The following is a 23,725-nucleotide window of genomic DNA, read 5'->3' as shown; positions in this document are numbered from 1 at the left end:
AAAGTAAACTACTCTGTATTAGAGATTTAAAGTAAATTGGGGAATAAAGTTGATAATCTAATATGCGATTGGTGAGCATTGAAGCTTGAAAAGTTTTTCTTCAAAAGAGTCTAATGTTCTAGCTTCTCTTCCTGGAGAAGCAGAAGCATGAGATCTTGCACTGCGAGTGCGCTTTAAACTAGATTCCACAACTAGGGAATGATGGGGTAACAACGTTTTCTCAAATCCAGTGGATTTCTGTACTCTATACATTGTATCAATTTTCTGTGGGGCTACCAGGTCAGTGGAGTCTCCCAGTTTTTGAGTAGAGTACTTTTCATAACTGAATGAAATAGAACAGTGATTCCTTCTCTAGGAAGAGAGTCAATCTAGAATCTCAAAGTTCTGAACGAGGTTCTTCCTCTATTCCCAATTTAAAAGGTATGGCTTAAGCCATCTTATGGACACAGCCAGGAAATAATATATTCTCTGGAGGAGACCTAAGTCTCTCAGGTGGCAGAGAAGGATCAGATGGAATGATATAAGACTCCTCAGCTGAGATGTTCTGTGGTCCTGATCCATCTCCCAGGAAAGGTCCAAGTTTGACTCTTCAAAGTACTGTTCATGGGCAGTATATGGAAGAGAGTGATGACTAGAACGTTGGCTCTGCATTGAGGTGTCTCGAGGCAAACGAGTCTCTGAAGTTGGAGAAAGTTCCTCTGGCGATGTCAACATATGCGTCGGTCAGATTCGTGCCGCACTGGACAGACAATGCCAAGCTGGCGTGTGGGACCTCTCATGTGACTGTCTCTCCAATGTCTCAATGGGCTGTGCTGAGGCTGACACAAGCACCTTGTAAGCAAGTATAGACTGTAAATGCAGTAGCCCTGAATGTTCTTCCTTGAGCACAGCCTGGGTCTCCTCACTGAGAAAGTGGTGTGGACACAGCCTGAGTTATAGCCTGTGCAGACGTAGATGTCAAAGACCTCGAAGGCTCTCAATGAGAAATTAGCTGGAGAAGAAGAAGAGCGGTCACTGTGGCATGGACACTTCCCATGCCTCAAGGATATTGATACAGGGGAGATATGGGCCGAGTGCCTGGAGGGAGAACGATGGCTATGCGTCTTAAGTTTTTTTACGTTGCAGGTCCCTCAATGCAGTCCTTACAGGTACAAGTACTGAGTCCGATGTCGTACCTACTCAGTGCTGCATCAGTGCACCTGATGCCAATGCAGATTCTGCGTCATATACCGAATCCCCTGCCATGCTCGACGCCGAACAAAAAAGATTTTCTCGATGGATTCCGCAAACTTTAAAGGTCCTTGCTTGCATGCACAGGCAGAGGCTACATTGTATGTCCTGGTGCTCAGGACCCAGACACTGAATACACCAATTATGGGGGTCTGTACCTGAAACAGTCCTATTGCATCGAGTACACTTCTTAAAGCCAGTCAGCACCCTCATTGACATGGAGGGAAAAATGGCCAACGCTAGTTTAAAAGGCTCTATGGCCCAGGGAGCTCAAGTAGTTAGATACCCGAAAATAGCAAAAGAAGGGCTCAGAGGCCCCAAAAAACCAAAAGTTAAAAAATGAAAATAATTGAAAAAATGTATCATCTAAATAAGTTAAAACTGAAAGAATATGAAAAAAAATATCACAAAAAGGAAAAGTCTCACACACTGAGGAGAAATAAAGACAACCTCTCTGCTCCATGGAAAACAATAGACCGTGGGAAACGATACCATGCATGGTGGGGGCACTGTCTCAAAGATTTAAAGTGACAATGCCCTTGGTAGTGTCCGCACCAGTGCGGGCTTCGTGGAAGACATCACCCACATGTGAGAATATTATACCCACTTGTCCTCTGAGAATGAGCTTTAACGTAACAAATAATAAAAGCAGCAATGTGAAATCAGAAATCAAGTGTTTATTTCAATAGGATTTAGCACAGCAGAGCCCCGGATTATTTGTATTTGAATTTAAATCACTATTCGGCCGAATACAAATAATGTATTCAGGGCACTATTCGGGGCCAAATTGAATATAAATGTGTTTGGCCTTAATAGCCCCTTTTTTACACTATACAACAGCTGAAATTTTGAAAGCATTTGCTCAAGTACTTACCAATTTTGTATAGATAAATAGTTTTTATTTTTTAATGATTTATGTGATTTCATTAAAAAACTGCTCTCTCTGAAAAGTCTACAACATGCACAGAAGTTTTATGGAGCTTACGCTCCCCTGCTATACTATCAGAACATGTACACCTTATAGAAACTCAATTTCAGAAAAGAAAGCCAAGAATTTTATGATATGTGGAGGGGAATTTTCTATGACATCTAAATATGATTTTGGACGTTTTGCTGAAAACATCCAAAAAAACATGTGGCAAACACATTTTTGAACCAGAAAAACGTCTCTTTTTTTGTTTTGAAAATGGCCATTTGCTAGATGTTTTTGTGCTCAGTGCATCTATCTTTATGGACAATTTAGAAAAAAAAAAATAAGGTCCAAAGAATAAACGCACAAAAACAAGCCTCTGGGATATATGGGGGACCAGCAACATCCTAGCAGTGGGGCACCCAAGGGGGCATTGAAGGACTTCACATAAAAGGTCCCAGATACAGATTTCACTGTTACTCTCTTATATTGTATGGTGAACTTCCAAAACCCACCAAAAACCTACGTACCCTACTATACACCACTACAATAGCCCTTTATGGCTGTAGATGTCACCTATTTGTCTGGTGGGTTTTTGAGGGCTCACACTTTCCACTACAAGTGTAACGGAGTGGGATATGGGCCTGGGTTTCCTTCTCTACAGTACACTGCACCAACCACTAAGCTACTCCAGGGATCTTCTTGCTGCTCTAATATGCCTGGCCATAACATCTGAAGCTGGCATAGAGGCTGGCATGTAAAGGGGGGGGGGGGGGGGGGAGGGTTCATGCATTAACCCTCCAGTGGTTGTTTAGGGCACCTTTTTGTGACTCACTTGTGATTGAAACAGGTGTAGATCAAACATCTAACTTTTAGCCCTGGACGTTTTCATTTCGTTCCATTAAGGCAGAAAAACATCCAAATTTTGGGAACGTCCAAATCCCGCCCTCGACACACCCCCTTGTGATTTGGATGCATTGCATACAAACTGAAAAGAAAATAGTTTTTAAAATGGGTTTTGAAAATAGTGATTTTTTTTTTTTTTTTTTGCAAAAACATCCAAAAGTTCACCTGCTTCTTTGTGCCACTTTTTGGATATTTTTCTGTCTTGAAAATGAGCCCCTTGACCTATTTTTCATGAAAAAGGACAATAAACTGAACTTTGACTGCCAATGACTGAAAACTCACCTGAGGGAAAAAAGCTTTAGAAGTCCAGGGAAAAAAGTCCAAATCTCTGACTCCATGGCTAGCATTAAAGACATTCTGAGCAACAAAGTTTGAGAAAAAGAGATATAAACAGAGAAAAGAATACATGCAGAAGGTGCTTTAGACACAGTAATGCAATCATTCTCCACAGCTGCACCATATTTAGATTCAGATAAGAGACATAAGAAAAAATAAATGTCATCGAGTTCACTGCTCACCATAGTACCATCACCTGCTATTCAAATCAGCTTCATATGTTAAAAGCTCTGAATGGATGTAGTATGTCATGCCATTTACAGAGTAGAAGAGCCAGATTGCTTATTACACTTAGTAAGCTCTGCTTGTGACTGAAATCCAATTAAAAATCATGAAAGCAAAATATAAAACCTGCTCTAATGCAAGCCAAATGTGTTTTATGACTGGAAGTGGTCTGCTGTGTAAATATCAAATTACTTGACCATACGGACATTGTGAATTTTAGCCACGAATTTGTAACTAGAAAGCTGTAAAATATTTTTAGAACTACCATTTCTGCAGCAACTACTTTAGCAAATTGAGCTAGGAAGGTTAAAAGAAAGAAATTGTGACCCTGCTTTATTTCACACACAACCTTCAGCTCACCACTATTCAAATTACTCAAGTCAATAGTAATCCCTTATGATAAAAAGCATTTTAATTTTGGCATGAAATTTTAATTACTTGCTTTAAGTGAGGGTCAGGGTCATCTTTATTTATTTAACAAATTTCTGTTCCGCACGATCTTACATCTCTCAGCGGATCACAGCATAACCTACATAATATAATTTTAAAAGAAGACAAACACACAAACATGCAATAAAAGAGTCTTGACTAAAACAAACCATCACCAAAACAATAAGGAGATTAAACATCCAGAATTAAACCACCATAAAAGGTTTAGCAAAAAGAAAAGCCTTCAAATGTTAATGGAACTGAAGAAGGGAATTTTATGCTTTTAGTTATGTAAGGCAAAAATGGCAGAGTTTACAAAACCCAATATTCATCTGAGTTAGACTGATTGAGCTAAGGCATTAAAAGTTGATCTACTAAACTATGCTGCTAACATGACCTCCTCAAAAAGCATTTGAACAGAATCTGAAATACTAACCCCACAATATTAATCAAATGTACAGTTTATATTCTTAAATTTCCAGAAGGCTAAAATATAAAATGCCTATAATATTCCAGGTGTCCAGAGTAGTGAAATATTTTATTGTCCATTGCTTACATTTTTTGGTTTTAACAGACTAGAAATGCAGATCTTCCATACATAAAACATCAAAAGCAATTTCTCTGCAGCTCTTCCCAGACTGCTTATCATCATTTTTCTATTACAAAGCCATAGTGAAAAGCGATGGAGATGAAGTTATTGGCAGAAAAGAAGCAATGTGGCAACTGTGCAACACTGAATACTTCAAACTAGTACCTCTCTTTTTGGATTACCGTTGAAAATGCATAAAAGTCTACATTCTGCTAGACGTAAAATATATAGGTGGTCATTTAAAAAAAAAACCAGAAATGTATGCTTGCATATACTGGCTTCATAACTCCAACAAAATGTGTCAATTTTTAAGTACACATGTCTCAGGTTCAAAAAAATATATATACTAATACAGACATGCAATTCTATATATTTTAGCCCTTATAATGCTATTTGTATATTTATCCTTAGTCTTTGGGTTAGAAAAGAAAATTATTTTGAGAAAAATCTTCTAGATATGACATTTGGAATATAAAATGTGAACTGTCAACATCTAATTACAATAAAAAGCTTTCTGGAAAAGGAATTTCAGAAGGGAGTTAAGAGATCCCTTTTATAAATGTTTGCTTTATAACAAAAAATAATTTACTGTATTTTTTCTTTAAATATCTTTATTTTTCTTCCTTGGAAAAGACTAGAATGTATTGTGATGGTAAGTTATACAGACCTTTCCATTTTAATTGTTTCTTCTATACAATAATTCCATTCAATTTACATATGATTGTCAAGGGAATCTAAATCTGATCTGGAGTTTTTGTGCACTCCAATACTATATAAAAATTATTTTGTGGTAGGCACATGTTCTAAGTAGTTATTTGAAAAAGTATGCTATCTTGAAATGCCGTGCTGCAGATTTATAGCTCACTTGAACAATGCTGACACCAGGTATAACACTGAAGCCGGCGTACATCTGGATGGTTCAATCATCTCACAGAATTTCCTTAAAACCTAAGTCAATACTAAAATAAATCCTAACTGTTAAACCCCCTTATGTTAACGGATTTAGTTTTATTATAAATGTAGGAAGAGATTTTGCGTTTACATCATGAAGAATTAAAGAGATCACATGAATTTTCTTTGTAGCTTTGAATTATGCCACCTTCTCTACCACAGCATTGAGTGTAAACTGGTGATTTCAGAGATCACACTGTATCCTCTTCTTTCAAAAGAGGACTGTTTTAAAATCTTTCACACCTTTATACATTTTTTCACATCCTGCTGTCTGAAAAAAACAATTGAAAATTCTTTAAGAAGTTTGTTATACTGATGTACACACCAACATATTTTACACTTTAAACATAAAAGAACAATTACAGACATTCAAAAAGCAATTATTAATAAGAAACCAAAAAGTCTTCACACACCTTCACTCAGTACATGGGGAAAGCCTCTTTTGCAGTAATGAGCCATAAGTCATTTAGGACAAATGTCAACTAACCTAAAAAGTGGCATGGTGCAGTTTTTAACCCATTATTTTTAGCACAGTAGCTCAAGCTGTTTCAAGCTGGTGGGGAACTGTCTAAAACTGCACTCTTCAAGTCATACCTATTAAAGTCATCATTCTATTAAATCTTCTTGAGTACTTTGGGATTGGTGGAAATATACTCAGATAGATCAAAGGCTTCTTATCCTTCAGATCTTACCAAGAAAAATCGAATTCAAAAATATCATCTTCGTGGAAAGCAGTCTGTGGAGTACCTCAGGGTTCACCACTATCACCAACACTCTTCAACATAATGATGATTCCACTGGCCAAATCCTTATCCAATTTAGGCCTTAACCCATTTATTTATGCTGCTGATGTTATAATTTATATACCTTTCAGACACGACCTGTCAGAAATCACCAATTCAATCAAGATCGGTCTGAACACAATGGACGCATGGGCAAACTCATTCCAACTGAAACTGAACACTGAAAAGAGTCACTGTCTCATCCTTTCATCTCAACACAATAAGTTTAAACCTACAACCTTAAACATCCCAAACCACTCCCTCCCTATCTCAGATAGCCTAAAACCGCTCAGCATCATAATTGATCGCAACCTGACACTTGAAAGCCAAGTAAATTTCACTACAAAGAAAATGTTACACTCAATGTGGAAACTTAAATGTATAAAACCTTTCTTCTCACGAGATGTATTTCGCAACTTGATACAATCAAAGGTATTGAGCCATTTGGATTACTGCAACGGAATTTATGCAGGTTGTAAAGAACAACTAAGAAACTTCAGACCGCACAGAATACAGCAGCCAGACTGATCTTCGGAAAATCAAAATTTGAGAGTGCCAAACCTCTTCGGGAAAAATTGTATCGGCTTCCCACCAAGGAACGTATTGTATTGCCTGCAAGGTTTGCACTCTGGTCCACAGGATTATTTACGGTGAAGTTCCTGGATACATGTTGAACCTCATAAATCTACCACCCAGAAACAGTTCCAGTCTATCCCGAACTTACTTAAATTTGCATTATCCAGACTGCAACGGACTTAGATACAAATCAAATTATGCATCCAGCTTTTCTTACATAAGTACACAACTATGGAACGCTCTGCCCAAAACTGTGAAATCTATCCATAACCATCTTAACTTTAGGAAGTCGCTGAAAACAAACTTGTTTAGGAATGCCTACCCCTCTGACCCAAATTAACTTTCTACTTCCTGCGACACAGCAAAACTTTGGACCGTATTGGACTTTTGACACCACCCCCTCTTTATTTCTTCATTGCTTTATACTTACATTACTTATATGCTTACTACTATATTGTGTATTTGTATTTTTACCAAACTGGAGCCTGCCTCCACGGTACTGTGTAAGCCACATTGAGCCCGCAACTAAGTGGGAAAATGTGGGGTATAAATGTGTTAAATAAATACCTCAGATTTTCTACTGGATTCAGGTCTGGCTTTGACCAGGCCACTTAAGGACATTCTTCTTGCTGATCTTGCTTTGTGCTTAAGTTCACTGTCCTGCTGGAAAGTGAATCTTCTTCCCAGCCCCAGGTCTATGGCATCACCCTTCTTTTCAAGCCTCCCTATCTCCAGTGTTGGAAAGAAACCCACTCCATAATTCTGCCAATGCCATGCTTTACTATAGAGGTGGCATTATCAGAGTGATGTGCTTTTTCTTGCATACACTGATTAACATTGAGACCATGAAGTTTCACTCAGTCTCATCAAGACGTTCTCCCACATACTTGCAGCATCCCTAAGTGTCCTTGGCAAATGCTATGCGGCACAACATATAGCTTTTCTTCAGCAGTAGTTTCCTCTTGTCACCCTCCCACTTAATCCATGACTAGAAAAAAATATTGAAATTCAACAGGTCAATATTTCCCGCCTTTTCAGCCAGAAAACCCTGAAGTTATTTTAAAGTAATATTAGATTGAAGATGACCTTTCTTAGCAGTTTTCTTAAGCAAGGGCTATGGACACTGGCGAGAAAGACTGACCTAGGCAGCAACTTGGCAGTCCAAAACTGTTTCCATTTTACAATGATGGACTTGACAGTGTCCCAAGGGATATTCAAATTTTCTTTGAATAACTGTATTTGGGAGTTCTTCTGGCAGCTCTATATTTGGCATGTTTAAACTCTGCTTCAAAATCATTTTATTCAACAGCAGCTTTCTTGTTCTCTTAAGCATTCACAGCTGGTGTCATGATAGCTGCAGTTGGCTGGATCTTGCCACATCTGAGTAAGGGAATCTGGTTCCGCTTACTCACGATAAGATCCACTGCAACAATCAAAAGCTTTTTTTTTTTTTAAACCAACATTCAAGTCAGCTCTACTGTGACTAGATTCATATAGGCTCTAAGGCAGTTTTTGGAAACAGAGCTACTTTGTGTTTGCTATGACATATATAATTGAGACTTTTTAATTTCTTAACAACTTTTTGAATATTTCTATAATTACTTTTTATGTTGAGTGGATCAGTGAAGTATATCCTACTTTAATGAAATTTAAATTTTTTTTAAGACAGAAGAATGAGAAAAAAAGCAGAAGATGGTAAAGACTTTTATATGTGTTTAAGTATACCCAAAGCGTTATTAATTATAATCCAATATTGCTGACTGACATTCACTGCTCCTTATGATTACATCAGATTCCTTCCCATCAAGGCTACACACAACATGCTCATTACTATAAAGATGCATCACTAAACATTTATCTACAATGAAGTTCAGCTGTCATCAGCTTGCTCATACAACCGTTTCTACATCAAATCAAGCACTCTCAGTCAACAAGTCACCCAATTTATTATTTGTAAAATTAGCAATTCTGTTTTTAGCATTCTTTCCTAGGAATTGTATAACTGTTGTCCAGTATACAGTAACAGATCCAAAAGCATTGCTACAATATGTTGCCAGATAGATAGGTCCCCATATATTATCACTAACTTAGAGCTATGCAGACTATTTTCAAAATAATCTTTTAATAAGCTCTTTTAAAGTACTATGATCAACACTTTGGCAAAACCCTCACATATTATAAAACTAATTCTACTTGTCTATGTCTTTTGTAAGTCTCTAATAGAAAACAATATAGCAAATTATAGCCTCGGGTATTTTCAGGGGGGTTAAACAGGAACACGTTTTTCGTATGTCTAGCAATCTATTTGGCCTGGTCACAAAGACACATGAGCCATTTTCTTAACTGCCAAATGACTCAGAAGGGGCAAACTTGAGCAAGATCATCTATTTAGATATAACCTGCAGAAAATGTACAATATACTTAACACAGTTAAGTTTTTGGTCTGCTTTGTGGAAACAGTTATGGTTAGCATTAACAGGAACAAAGTGCTACATAGGCAGTTGTAGTTCCATTAACTCATCACTATCACTCTGAGAAAAGAAGTGGCAACAGTTCCTTTCCAGATTAAACAAAACATAAACCTATGATGTTTACTTCTCACTCATTATGTACACAATATTGAACTGTCCCATAGTTGCGCACACTAGACAAAAATGGCAGTAGTAGGTAGGTATTCTTAAAGTATTTGAAAAGCAGTGTTTACTCAGGGCGAGATTGTTTGTTCATTTGGTGAGACCATCTATTATAACCTGCTCTGAACAAACCTCATTTTTGTGGCATGCTCTGTATTACAAATAAAATTTCCTCACATTAAAACCAGTGAGCTGTTACAGATAGAGGAAATTCATTTTTGAAAGCATAATACTAAAAGTTGTATTTTACAGATCACATATTAAAAAAAAAACATATTTTCAAGTTGGTAATAGAAGCCAGAAAGAAAAAGTACAATGATCTACAAAACTGGTCCCAATTTAAAAAACAAAACAAAAAACTTATTTTAGTAAATGACTAGCATAAAGGGCCTTCACCTCATTACACTCCACCCTCATTACAAAGCATCACTCAGAGAACATCTACTGAAGCAGAGTAATTACAAAAATGCACAGTTTACTGTACATTATAGATTATATTTAATATGAAAGGTGCACCTTTATCATATTTAGTCTTGTAATAAGGACAGAGTGTACCACTAAAATTTTTTTTTTCTTAAGGCACCTTTTACTTACGTCAGCAGGGACCAGAAGGCTCTTGCCAAGATGCTGGTTAAAAGAGAGGCACCAGGCTTCAGTGTAACCATTCATGTTAGGAACATACTTCTTTACTGTTTCATCATTCAGTCTCAGCCATACACCATCATCATTGTGGATCTATGGGAAACAAGCAACAAAAACGAGCCATGCCCTCCTGTAACTGCTACATGGCTTGCAAAGACTATAAAATGCAGACCAGGTGGACAATGGTGAGCGTGAAAGTTAAGCTTAGCTATTGCAGGATGGGTAAGAAGGAAACTAAAGAAATATGTTAAGAAAGAGTTTAAATAAAATTTAATTAAAGCATCTAAGAATGCCAAAGCAGTATGAAGAACAGATTTTGAAGTGATTGAGTTGTGGATGTTTACTCCTCAACCAAAACCAGAATAATTTTGAAGCAGATCAAATATTAGAGGTACAAGATTAGACTTACCACTAGACAACAGACTCCTGAACTCACTTTCCATTTCATTTTTAAAAATATTTACTACCTACACTAGGAAAAATCATCTTACAATTTGTCAGATTTAATCTATGTGTCTTTCATGATGACTACATCACAGACATTGAGCATATTTCTGCAGTAAAATATTACAGACTAATAAAATTAAACCAAGGATTGAAAAACTAAATGCAATATAAACGTATTCAACAATGCACAAACTGAATGATAAAACTAGCAAATCTACTGAAAAATGTAGAAGCGTCTACAAATGAGGCTAAATACTGATAAAATGGCCCCATATTCTGAGGTTCAATACAGTTTCTGATTATGTTTTCTCTTATAATTGAGGTAAAACAGTCTAAAAATGAAATTGCAAAAAAATAAAAATAAAATAATAATAATGTGTTGCCAGAATCTACTAAAATATTGATGCATAGCTATTCAAAATTATATATACTATTATTTAAATAGCACCTTCAAATAAGAAGAGCTATTAACACTGCTTCATTTTAAATATGTATTTTTTAAAGTCAGTGTTTCATTGATTACCTCGTCAATAAAAGTGATGGTTCCATTGACCTTCACTATGCCTATCTGCTCACTCTGAAGGGAAGGATGACTACGGATACGTAGTCCTGCACTGTCCTTGGCCACAAATTTACGAACCTGAGAGAAGCAAAGGAAGACAGCAATGCAGAAAATTTAGAATAACCTTCAAGAGTGTAATAAAAGAACAGATTCATCAGAATTTGAAAGTTACAGTACACAGCGCTGAAGTAATTTTCAAAAAGTTACAGGTTGTTGCTAGTTCCCCACATCTGTAACAAAGTTCCACTTTTGATGAACTGGTTTGTAATGAGTAAGAATGAAAGCATTTGATTTTAAAATACTAGGCTCTGGGGGTTTGAAACAAGAATGGTGCATTCATCAAATCAGAATCCCCAGTATAACTATTTCCCAAGAATAGCTCATTTTAGTTCACCATACTATATTCACAAGCTAATTCAAATGTGATGCAACGGATAAGTTTCTCCATCGAGTATCCTCACCTTGTTGGGCTGGGGTTCAGCTTTTGGTTTGACTGACTGAGTTCCTGGTGGTATCATCCCTTTTGGGGGATCCTTCACTTTTACTTCTAGTCCTGCATCTGTAAAGTAAAATTGTAAAGAAAAAAAATGATTATGTTGGTAACTATAAAAACGTATAAAGTATTTGCTGGTTTGTCAAACAGAAAATCAATTAAAATAAAGAGCAGAGATGGTCTGTTATGACCCGGTAGTAGTGAGCCCCTGTGCCCCGACTGAGCACAGCAGAGATGGAGTGACGCTGCACTCGGTCAGGCAGCCAGACAACCCCTAGCTTCACCTGGGAAAATAGCCGGCTATCTCAGCCAGGCCGCACCTCGCCGGCGAATCGGCCGCGCAGGCCTGGAACCAGGTGAGGAACGTAACATGGTCTAAAAAAGAAGTCATGATCCTGGATCCAATCTAAATTTATCACAATTATTAAAGTGATTTATAAAAAATAAGTCCTCAGATGATTTTGCTATTTTAAGAAATAATACTAATTTGTAAAAAAAAGAAAAAAAAATGGTTATCAGACTGTAAGCCAGCACCCCCTACCTGATGTCTCAAGATCATTCAAAATTAAGCACATTGTTTATTGTACTAAAAATACTAACAAACAACGCAAGTAACTGACAATTCCATTATGTTTTCTATCATTGGTGTTACCATTCACTATGGATTTTTTTCTCTTTGTTTCTTCACAAACTGACATGTCAAGACATTGTACATCAAATTCTATAAGTTCTTGAACAATATTCAATATCTAGTACACACTTCATACTTAAGGGTGTTGTTTTTATTCTTAACTGAAACTTGAAAAACACCTGTGTTAAATGTAAATGAATAAGTGGCAAAGTGTAGCAAGATAAAAGTGATGTCATTCATTTAAGTCCACATGCGGGGAAAAAAGCTTTTGTAGCTCAGAAGACCTCTACAAGCTATTAGATAACACCATACATGTACACCAGTTCCTGTATCATTCCAGGCCTCCTCAATTCTTGAGTAGCTTGTTTTGAAAGAAATACAAGGGAGAGGTGAGAAGGCATGTAAGGACTTGCATACTCTAGTCTATGGAAAACAGCTGTTACAGGTCACTTGGTTTACTCTAAAATGCCAAGTGTTCATATCTGGGACTCCTTAGATACAGGTTGCCATTAACAAAAAAAAGAGAAAATTGAAAAAAAAAAAAACAGGGCTAATTGACCGAAACAACCTATTATCGTATCTAGAATTTGTAATTTGGAAAAATAGAACAAAATTAGCAATCCCAGGTTTGTTGGGACCAAAGCAAATAAATGGCAGGTGGACTTTCTAATGACTTCTGTCTACTTAATATATGTAAGACATAGTCACTATTATCGGCAGGTAGTACAAAAAAAAAATTGACAGGAAATCAGACACTACCTTCAGCAGGAAATTTCTTATAAGGTGGATCACTAAGCCCTAGAGATCACTAACCCTTTGTACCAAAATGAATGGCTGCTACCGAGAAAAGGAACTTCTAGGTTGAACACTTGAGCTGACAGAAGTCCAGAGGCTCCGATGGAATTTTCATCAGCTGGGTTAGAACAACAGATTGCAAGGCACTACACAAGTTGTTTCATAGAAGATTTTGCATAATTCAAACTAGAGATTATACACAGATGAAATTACCTCCTACATGGTGGTGATAAGCACCAATTGCACGGAGGTGAAGCATAATGGAGTTGGTCTTCAAGCAGTAGTGTGCAGTAGAAAAAAAGATCATGGGCATTATCATTATATCACTGAGCAGTAAGATCATTTAGAGGAGTCTTTCCTAGAAACCAGAAGAACCTGCTGATATACTGTATGGCAGATTATGGCAATTCAGGTTACACTCTTAAACATTCAGGTTACAAAGGCTAGGAATTTGATAATGGAATGCAGCATAGTCCTCTGTGCCTGTGTGATCAATGTTGTAAAATTCCACAGTTTGATCATCTATTTTATGGACAAACCCAGAATTTATTTATTACATTTGTATTCCACGTTTTCCCGCATAGCAGTAGGTTCAATGTGGCTTACAGGTTCCAGAGAGGAGAGTACCAACTCCGGGAATATATACAGAGTGGGAAATAGATCCTTTTTCTTTCATTGTCTGTGGAATACTTTCTTTTGTGCCAAAATTAAGTTTGACATCTCTTGCGGACCTTTAAGTTAAATGGGAACTGAACCTGTCTTGGCCAAAATAAAGCTACAAGAAACTCAATGCAACAGTCCTGTCAGCTTTAGCATAACGCAATGGAAGAGATACACATACAGAAGACCCTCCTCTCAACCTAGCAGTTAGGCATCCAAGTGTTGAGGAGATACAAAAAGATCAATCATATGATTTGCTCTACTAGTAAAATACATCCACTTCCCGAGATGGGCTCATGATCTTCCAATTTTCCAAACTGAAAAATTCATGCATCCTTAATTTGCATAGATGTCTTGCTACCATGACTAAGTATTTTGTGAATATATGTTGACCTAATGCTAAGTCAAATGGCACATTATAATACTGATAATGATGTTTCCCTGTTATTGTATTGTATTGTAACATTTATAACCCGCGCTTTCCCACCTGTAGCAGGCTCAATGCCGCTTACATAAAAAACAAATTTACAAGATAGCACAAAATGGATAAAACATTTGAATATAATATATAAAGAGGTGGACTAAGAAAGGATAAGGGAGGAAGGTGGTAGAGGTAGGGAGCGGAAGAGGGTGTAAGTTGGGTAAAGTGTTGTGAAAAAGAAAGAATGTATAATAGTGGTTTGGAGAGGGATGAATTCAAAAGGAAAAAAAAAACATATTAAGTTCTGCTAAGTAGTCTGATCCAGGTATCGCAGATAGATTTCTAATTTAAGTCAAGTCATATGAGTAGGTTTGCTTGAAAAGGTGAGTTTTAAGTAGTTTTATGTACCTGAGATCCATCCTGTAGCTTGGATGCATCTCTATGTGGGTGTAAGCTTTCTTAAGTTCAAAGAACATAGCCAATTTCTTTTTTGTAGGGAAGGCATGAAGGTGCCAAGGGAAACCATCTTGAACCTCTTCCAAATCATGTCCTTGAAGAAGTTCCCTAGGTCTGAGGGATAGGATGGAATCCCCATTTTCTTCTTGACAAGAAAATACTTTAAATAAAATCACTGACCTTTCCCACTGGTGTTAATGGATTAGACCACATTTTAAAAATTATTTTCAATGTATTAAAATTAGCAAATAGTAATTATGCATTAAAATTTGCAGAACGATGCCATGTTTAATCATGTACCATGCAAAGGTCGAACCAACTTCTATTCAACCTAGGATGCCTAAAGTTTTGCACAAAACTGTAAATATGGAGATCATCTTCTTATTCACAGGGTACAGAATGTCTCACACATTCTTACGTGTCCATTCCTCAAGATCTTGTCAATGGGTACTGTCACACCTTCCTTACAAAAGGGGTTGATGATAACCAACATTTATGCACTTAGTTTTCTCTCCTCCGCCTCTAATGAAAAGGGAACGGTATTCATTATTTCACTTACAAAATCCATGAAGGAAGGCCCTCAAGGGTAGACCTTCCCCTTTCCTAAAGAGGAAAGGAATCCAAGTGAAATCCAGAGGATTCATATTCTTCAGAAATTATCACAGCTTCAGATGAATGCTTCTGAAAGTACCACAGCTTCAGAGGAATGCTTAGATGATGACTCAAAAAAATACTGCAGCAAAGAAACCTGGGTCTACATCTAACTAGTAATCAATATCTCAGTGACGCTACTGCCTGACAGCTGGCATCTAGACCATAACCTTGATCAATGCTTCAGGGATGTCTTCTCACTGGATGAACTCAATATGGACATGACAGCAACTGGCATCAACTCCAAGGCCTTTCAAGATCTTAAAGTGTATGAAACACCTCTGAAGCATGGGCTTCAAGGATAAGTGTCACTTCTGTCCATCATAGTGTCAAAGCTGGTATGCCGAGTCAACAGAGACCACGCTCCTATTCAGCTCTTCTTAAGACTACCAATGCTAAGGCTGAACAGGTCTGAACAAATGAAGCTACATCCTCCTGAGTCATCTAAAACATATCAATGGCTGGTCCAGGTCCTTTGGAGCCCGACATCTCCTATAAGATATTGAGATGAATGACTGATCCTCCTTAAGTGGCAACCACTAGTTTAACAGTACTCATAACATTGTACTTAAACAACCAGTATCACTGCTTCTTCAGCTCCTCTCAATTGACACTGAAGGCTCAAGCACATAGTGAAAATTTGGATGCGTCTTCTTCAGGCAGGTATTACTGTAAGACCAAGTCCATGGCTTGATATCAAGGGAGATTGAGGTATCCTCCTCAATGTCAATGCATCTAGCATCCCCTTGGGCTCTTTGGACCTAATGCTTCTAATGTGATGATCTTGAATCAGGATGTAGAACCACCAACAAACCTTTACAGGTGATCTGTAGACAAAAATTACACTCAGAGGCTTTGTGATCCCAGCCTAGGCACTGTCAGGCTCTGAAAAATGTGGTGAAAAGGCATATTGGGAAAGATCCAATAAAACGTAAGACAATCAAAACATATAACAAAAAGTTGACTATGAGGGAGCAGGAAAGCCCATGCACATGAATATGACAGAAAAAAAATACGGAAAATTGTAAATTTTGTTACTACAGAGGAAAAGCTTTGTGGAAAATGAGCAACTGAGGTCGCCCCACAGAAGTAGTGCACATGCATAGTAGTATTATCAGTTTATTTTATATATTATTTATATGATCTTGGTAAGCCACCTAGAACTGTAGATAGCATAAGTTATAAATGTTTAAAATACAATAGATTCTAGAAGCTTTCTGCGCTAGAAAACCTTCTCTCCCACACATTCTACACATGGATGACATCCAAACTGTGAGGGCTTGATATCCTATTGGTCCTTAGAGAATAATTGTTAGAAATCCTCACCTGCTTAATTCGGAAAATTCTCATTTGTCCTCTGACAACAGAAGTTTCAAGAAGATGAAACCTAAGCTTATGTACAGGTAAAGCAAAAAAAAAAAAAGAAGTAACCCGCTGGAGAGGTGAAATTTTATAGCTTTTCCCGTTTACAAAGCCGCACTAGTTACAACACACCCCATTTACTTTGAATGGGCTGTCGGCAATCGCGTGCAACAGGGGCCGTTATTTGCTGTTACTATCTATAGCGCATTAAAAAATGTTTGCACTGTAAAACTATCATTTGAAAAAAAAAAAAAAAACCACAGGGTACCAGCCTTACTGTTAATGATGTCACAGTGTATTTTCATAGTAAAATTTACAGATAATTTCTTATAAAAGCATTTTGGATCAGAATGGCAATCATGGGCAATGTGGCAGTAGTGGACAAAATAAGAATCCAGATACTGTGTAAACAAGATTTCAGAGCAAAGGCGATAGTGGCTGCGTATCATCTCAAGAACTGGAAGCTCAGCACCGTGAAGAAAATCTGTTGGCGTACTGATCAAACAGGCTCTGATGGAACACAAGGCTGGCAGTGGTCGGCTGAAATCCGAACACTCAGAGACAAACATCAAGTACAGTGGGGGAAATAAGTATTTGATCCCTTGCTGATTTTGTAAGTTTGCCCACTGACAAAGACATGAGCAGCCCATAATTGAAGGGTAGGTTATTGGTAACAGTGAGAGATAGCACATCACAAATTAAATCCGGAAAATCACATTGTGGAAAGCATATGAATTTATTTGCATTCTGCAGAGGGAAATAAGTATTTAATCCCTCTGGCAAACAAGACCTAATACTTGGTGGCAAAACCCTTGTTGGCAAGCACAGCGGTCAGACGTCTTCTGTAGTTGATGATGAGGTTTGCACACATGTCAGGAGGAATTTTGGTCCACTCCTCTTTGCAGATCATCTCTAAATCATTAAGAGTTCTGGGCTGTCGCTTGGCAACTCGCAGCTTCAGCTCCCTCCATAAGTTTTCAATGGGATTAAGGTCTGGTGACTGGCTAGGCCACTCCATGACCCTAATGTGCTTCTTCCTGAGCCACTCCTTTGTTGCCTTGGCTGTATGTTTTGGGTCATTGTCGTGCTGGAAGACCCAGCCACGACCCATTTTTAAGGCCCTGGCGGAGGGAAGGAGGTTGTCACTCAGAATTGTACGGTACATGGCCCCATCCATTCTCCCATTGATGCGGTGAAGTAGTCCTGTGCCCTTAGCAGAGAAACACCCCCAAAACATAACATTTCCACCTCCATGCTTGACAGTGGGGATGGTGTTCTTTGGGTCATAGGCAGCATTTCTCTTCCTCCAAACACGGCGAGTTGAGTTCATGCCAAAGAGCTCAATTTTTGTCTCATCTGACCACAGCACCTTCTCCCAATCACTCTCGGCATCATCCAGGTGTTCACTGGCAAACTTCAGACGGGCCGTCACATGTGCCTTCCGGAGCAGGGGGACCTTGCGGGCACTGCAGGATTGCAATCCGTTATGTCGTAATGTGTTACCAATGGTTTTCGTGGTGACAGTGGTCCCAGCTGCCTTGAGATCATTGACAAGTTCCCCCCTTGTAGTTGTAGGCTGATTTCTAACCTTCCTCATGATCAAGGATACCCCACGAGGTGAGATTTTGCGTGGAGCCCCAGATCTTTGTCGATTGACAGTCATTTTGTACTTCTTCCATTTTCTTACTATGGCACCAACAGTTGTCTCCTTCTCACCCAGCGTCTTACTGATGGTTTTGTAGCCCATTCCAGCCTTGTGCAGGTGTATGATCTTGTCCCTGACATCCTTAGACAGCTCCTTGCTCTTGGCCATTTTGTAGAGGTTAGAGTCTGACTGATTCACTGAGTCTGTGGACAGGTGTCTTTCATACAGGTGACCATTGCCGACAGCTGTCTGTCATGCAGGTAACGAGTTGATTTGGAGCATCTACCTGGTCTGTAGGGGCCAGATCTCTTACTGGATGGTGGGGGATCAAATACTTATTTCCCTCTGCAGAATGCAAATAAATTCATATACTTTCCACAATGTGATTTTCCGGATTTAATTTGTGATGTGCTATCTCTCACTGTTACCAATAACCTACCCTTCAATTATGGGCTGCTCATGTCTTTGTCAGTGGGCAAACTTACAAAATCAGCAAGGGATCAAATACTTATTTCCCCCACTGTATATGTTTAGGAGCTGATTTATTTCCAGGAAGGTGAGAGTGGCCAACCAACACTTAAGCACCTGTGAGACTGCTGCCAAGCTCGACACCGGTGACAGATTTGCCAGACGTATCACAAAGGAGGATCTCTATCTCACTGTCTTTTGATATTATTATTACACTTGTATCCCACATTTTCCCACCTATTTGCAGGCTCAATGTGGCTTACATGTGCCAGCACAAGTCATCAAGGTATTGCTGCAGATGATCTGGGACAGCCTGCCACTGGGACTGATCAACAAGGCTGTTAAGAACTTCCCAAAGTGACTGAAGGCTTGTGTTAAAGCTGGGGATGGACACTGAGCATTCACAGTAACTGTAAAATTCTGACACATTGTTAATTGTATAGTTTGAATAACTTTATTTTATTCTGTGTTAGCGCAAACATTTAATGCGCAAAAACTGCTAGGTAGTAATTCTAAAATGTCAGTACCAACATACCGTAAGATAATTAAATGTTGTTTAATAGTAAAACTTAAGATGACTAAACAAGAACATAAAATATTTCATTGAAAACTGCAAAATTCTGTAGATTACTTCTTTTTGCCTCACCCTGTAAAAAAACTGAATGCCCATTCACCAAGAAACAATTCCATGATTAAGGAAGATGTATAAGCAAACTTAACAGATCCCAAAGTAGATCAATGTCTTATCCTACTTCTTCACTGATGTACTTGAGCAGCTGCTTACATTAGTTAAATAATACAATCCAAGAGACTAAATATTTGAACAGAAAAAAATTTTAGGTAATCAGAAATGTGTAGCATAGCCAACAATGAACAAGCTATCAACCATACAATCATTGCACCTCCAGTGAACATGTCTAGGATTTTAATTAGATTCATAAAACCATATGTACTTATCTTATTAGTCAAACCAATGCTGATCCTGTGCTGATTCAATATACTGCCTGGGGTGTCGTCTTAATTCCAGTGTCGACCAAGTGATCAGTGACTGGTGATCAGCAGACGGAAATCAATCAGAATATCCTGACGACACATAGCGAAATATGGAACCATGTCGAGATTCGGAATGGCATTTAAAAGAATTTTTGGAAGCAGTGTAATTATAAGGAATAATTGAACTATATTGTTCGTAACATCATGGCATGCTAGGGAGGTAAAATTGCTTGACAAAATCAAAGACTGCTTTATGGAGCAGCTGGTACAGTAGCCAACAAGAGGAGGAAAAATTCTAGATCTAGTGCTTAGTGGAGCGCATGATCTGGTGCTGGGGCCGCTAGGTAACAGTGATCATAAAATGATCAGATTTGATATTGGTATTGGAAAAAGTACACACAGGAAATCCGATACGTTAGCAATTAAGTTTCAAAAAGGAGACTATGATAAAATGAGAAAAAAAGATGAAAAACAAAACTTAAGAGGAGCAACTGTGAAGGTCAAAAATTTACATCAGGCATGGATACTGTTCAAAAATATCATCCTGGAAGCCCAGGCCAAATATATTCTGTGTATTAGAAAAAGAGAAAGGAAGGCCAAACGACAGCCGGCATAATTAAAAAGTGAAGTGAAGGAAGTTATTAGAGCTAAAAGCAAATCCTTCAGAAAATGGAAGAAGGATCAAACTGAAAATAATAAGAAACAGCATAAGGAATGGCAAATCATATGCAAAGCGCTGTCAAGGAAGGCAAAGAGGGACTTTGAAAAAAAGATTGTGTTGGAGGCAAAAACACACAGTAAAAAAATTTTTTTTAGGTATATTAAAAGCAAGAAGCCGGCAAAATAAATTAGTTGGACTGCGGAAGATTTAGGAGAGATACCGGTGCCAGAAATAGTATTCTAAGCTGAAGTCAGAGAAACTGAATTAAATCTCTATAAACCTGGAAGATGTAATGGCACAATTTGATAAATTGAAGAGTAGCAACTCGCCTGGACTGGATAGTATTCATCCCAGAGTACTGATAGAATTGAAAAATGAACTTGCAGAACTATTGTTAGTAACATGTAATTTATCTTTAAAATCAAGCATGGTACCGGAAGACTGGAGAATGGCCAATGTAACACCAATTTTTAAACAAGGTTCCAGAGGTGATCAGGGAAATTATAGACCGGTGAGCTTGACATCAGTGTCAGGCAAAATGGTAGAGACTATTATAAAGAACAAAATTACAGAGCATATTTAAAAGCATGGATTAAAGCCAACATGGATTTAGTGGAGGAAAATCTTGCCTCACCAATCTATTACATTTCTCTGAAGGGGTGAACAAACATGAGGATAAAGGTGAGCCAGTCGATATTGTGTATTTGGATTTTCAAAGTACCTCATGAAAGATTCCAGAGGAAATTGGAGAGTCATAGGATAGGAGGTAGTGTTCTATTGTGGATTAAAAACTGGTTAAAAGATAGAAAACAGAGAGTAGGGATAAATGGTCAGTATTCTCAATGGAGTGGGGTTCCCCAGGGGTCTGTGTTGGGACCGCTGCATTTTAACATATTTATAAATGATCTAGAAATGGGAGTAACTAGTGAGGTAATTAACTTTGCTGATGGCACAAAGTTATTCAAAGTTGTTAAATCGCAAGAGGATTGTAAAAAATTACAAGAGGACCGTACGAGATTGATAGACTGGGCATCCAAATGGCAGATGTTTAATGTGAGCAAGTGCAAAGTGATGAATGTGGGAAACAGGAACCCGAACTATAGCTACATAATGCTCGTTTCTACATTAGGAGTCACCAACCAAGAAAGCGATCTAGATGTCATCATTGATGATATGGTGAAACCCGCTCAGTGTGTGGTCGTGGCGGCTAAGAAAGTAAATTCAATGCTAGGTATTATTAGGAAAGGAATGTAAAACAAAAATGAGGACATTATAATGCCTTTGTATTGCTACATGGTGCGACTGCACCTTGAATAGTGTGTGCAATTCTTGTCACCGCATCTCAAAAAAGATATAGTGAAATTAGAAAAGGTACAGAGAAGGGCGACAAAAATGATAAAGGGGATGGGGGCAAGCTTAGCAGGGTTTAAAAAAAGGTATGGATAGCTTCCTCAAAGAAAAGTCCATAAGCCATTATTAAAATGGACTTGGGGAAAATCCACTGCTTATTTCTAGGAGAAGCAGAATAAATGTATTGTACTGTTTTGGGATCTTGCCAGCTACTTGTAGCCTGGATTGGCCACCGTTGGAAACAGGATGCTGGGCTTGATGGACCTTCTGTCTGCCCTAGTATGGCAACACTTATGTTCCTATGACAGTGGAACTAAGACAACAAACCCAAGAACTGTACTGGATTAGCACAGGATCAGAACGGGATTGACTAATAAGATAAGTACATATGACTTTATGAATCTAATTGATGATTCTACATGTGTTCACTGGAGGTGCAATGAAACTTTTTCTGTACAAATATTTAGTCTCTTGGATTGTATAATTTATTTGGTTAAGAGACTTCTTAAACAAAATATTCCTAATCAAGATTGTATAGTGTATACTAGTTAAATGACAGATTATGTCATTTTTTATGTTCTTAAATACCTATTTCAATCCCGTCTATAGTAACATGAATGGTGTAAAGACCAACAGCTCCAGGAGTCCAGTTTGCACAATATGTACCATCATTGTTCACTCTTATTAACATGTTTTCACTTGGCCTAGACAAAACCAAAACAGAAGTTAGAATTTATAGGTATTCATAAGTTGTTAAAATTTACAATAACAACATTATACCACTGATTATAGCACAAACATGTGCATGTAATATAAATGAGAAATTCACTTTCAGAATACACACTTTAAAATATATAAAAAATTTAAATGTTTACCTCTTAGGTGTTGGTGAAGCATAACGTAACTCTTCAAATGAGTAATTTTCATATACCTAAAATAAGAGGAGAAATAACATCAATAAAAATACTGTGACTAGAAAGGGCTGGATCAAAATATTTGCTATGTCTGAACACTATATCTTGACTTCCAGCTCACATTTATCATGCGACCTCAACATCTAAAATATAGGATTATTGTTATTTCTTATACAAGAAGATACAAGTTTAGCTCAGCTGAAATCACAGAAGTTCAAAGCACAACATGGTATCAAACATATTTAAAACCACCTTGATATTGGAATACTTTTACTAAGATGCAGCAAAAAGTGGACTCAGTGTGCCCTTACAGGAGTCTTTCCCTCATGCGAAGGCTATTTTTACCACAGCTGTAAAATGGTCAATTTTCTATTGTTTTTTATTAATGGCATATGGTAATGTAGCTATTAGCATGCAGCCATTTTTAAATATTACTGTGTAGGCACTTACCACCCATTTTGTAAGCGTTAAGGGCTCACGTGCAATCCATGTGCTAACTGGTTAGTGCACAGTAATTAGCACATGGTAATGGAAATGCACTAACTGGTTAGTGTAGAAACTTCCACTCTCCATCCTATAACATGTCCTTTTAAAAAGAATATTTAGCATGTAGCTACTGTATACACATTTGGCAGTTACTACAGGATGCCTGAGCACGTCCCACGCTATGCCAATTTAAGCTGCATTTGGTATGCATTAGCACCTAACACAGCTTAGTAAAAGGGCCTATTGTTTAGTGCCTGTGGTCCCTTAGATAAATCTACTTCTTAAATTATTTGCTATAGGAATACTGATCTCTAATGAAATTTACCTAACTCTGTCAAGCAATAAGCATGTTTCAGTATGAAAAAATAAACTAGGCATCATGAAATTGTTCATATTTATTTATTAGGATTTATTTACCGCCTTTTTGAATACTTCCTTTATTTCAAAAAGTGCTTAAGCCTTTCTGTTTTCTACACACTGTGCACCATTTTAACATTTTCTTTTATTAAAAATCAAAGAAA

General features: G+C 37.7%; 1 protein-coding gene across 1 annotated transcript in view; it reads right to left on the bottom strand.

Annotated features, from left to right (window-relative positions):
* MYCBP2 (MYC binding protein 2) overlaps positions 1-23,725 on the bottom strand; it is a 937,772-nt gene that overhangs the window by 389,043 nt on the left and 525,004 nt on the right. Inside the window, 5 exon segments of the mRNA XM_030200587.1 lie at positions 10,162-10,302; positions 11,180-11,296; positions 11,680-11,777; positions 22,393-22,508; positions 22,680-22,735. Of these exon segments, the coding sequence (XP_030056447.1) occupies positions 10,162-10,302; positions 11,180-11,296; positions 11,680-11,777; positions 22,393-22,508; positions 22,680-22,735 (528 nt within the window).

This window comes from Microcaecilia unicolor, chromosome 4 (genome assembly GCF_901765095.1).
Source record: "Microcaecilia unicolor chromosome 4, aMicUni1.1, whole genome shotgun sequence".
Classification (NCBI taxonomy): domain Eukaryota; kingdom Metazoa; phylum Chordata; class Amphibia; order Gymnophiona; family Siphonopidae; genus Microcaecilia; species Microcaecilia unicolor.
The sequence above is the reverse complement of the archived record's forward strand: the minus strand, read 5'-3'. Positions and strand labels throughout refer to the sequence as shown.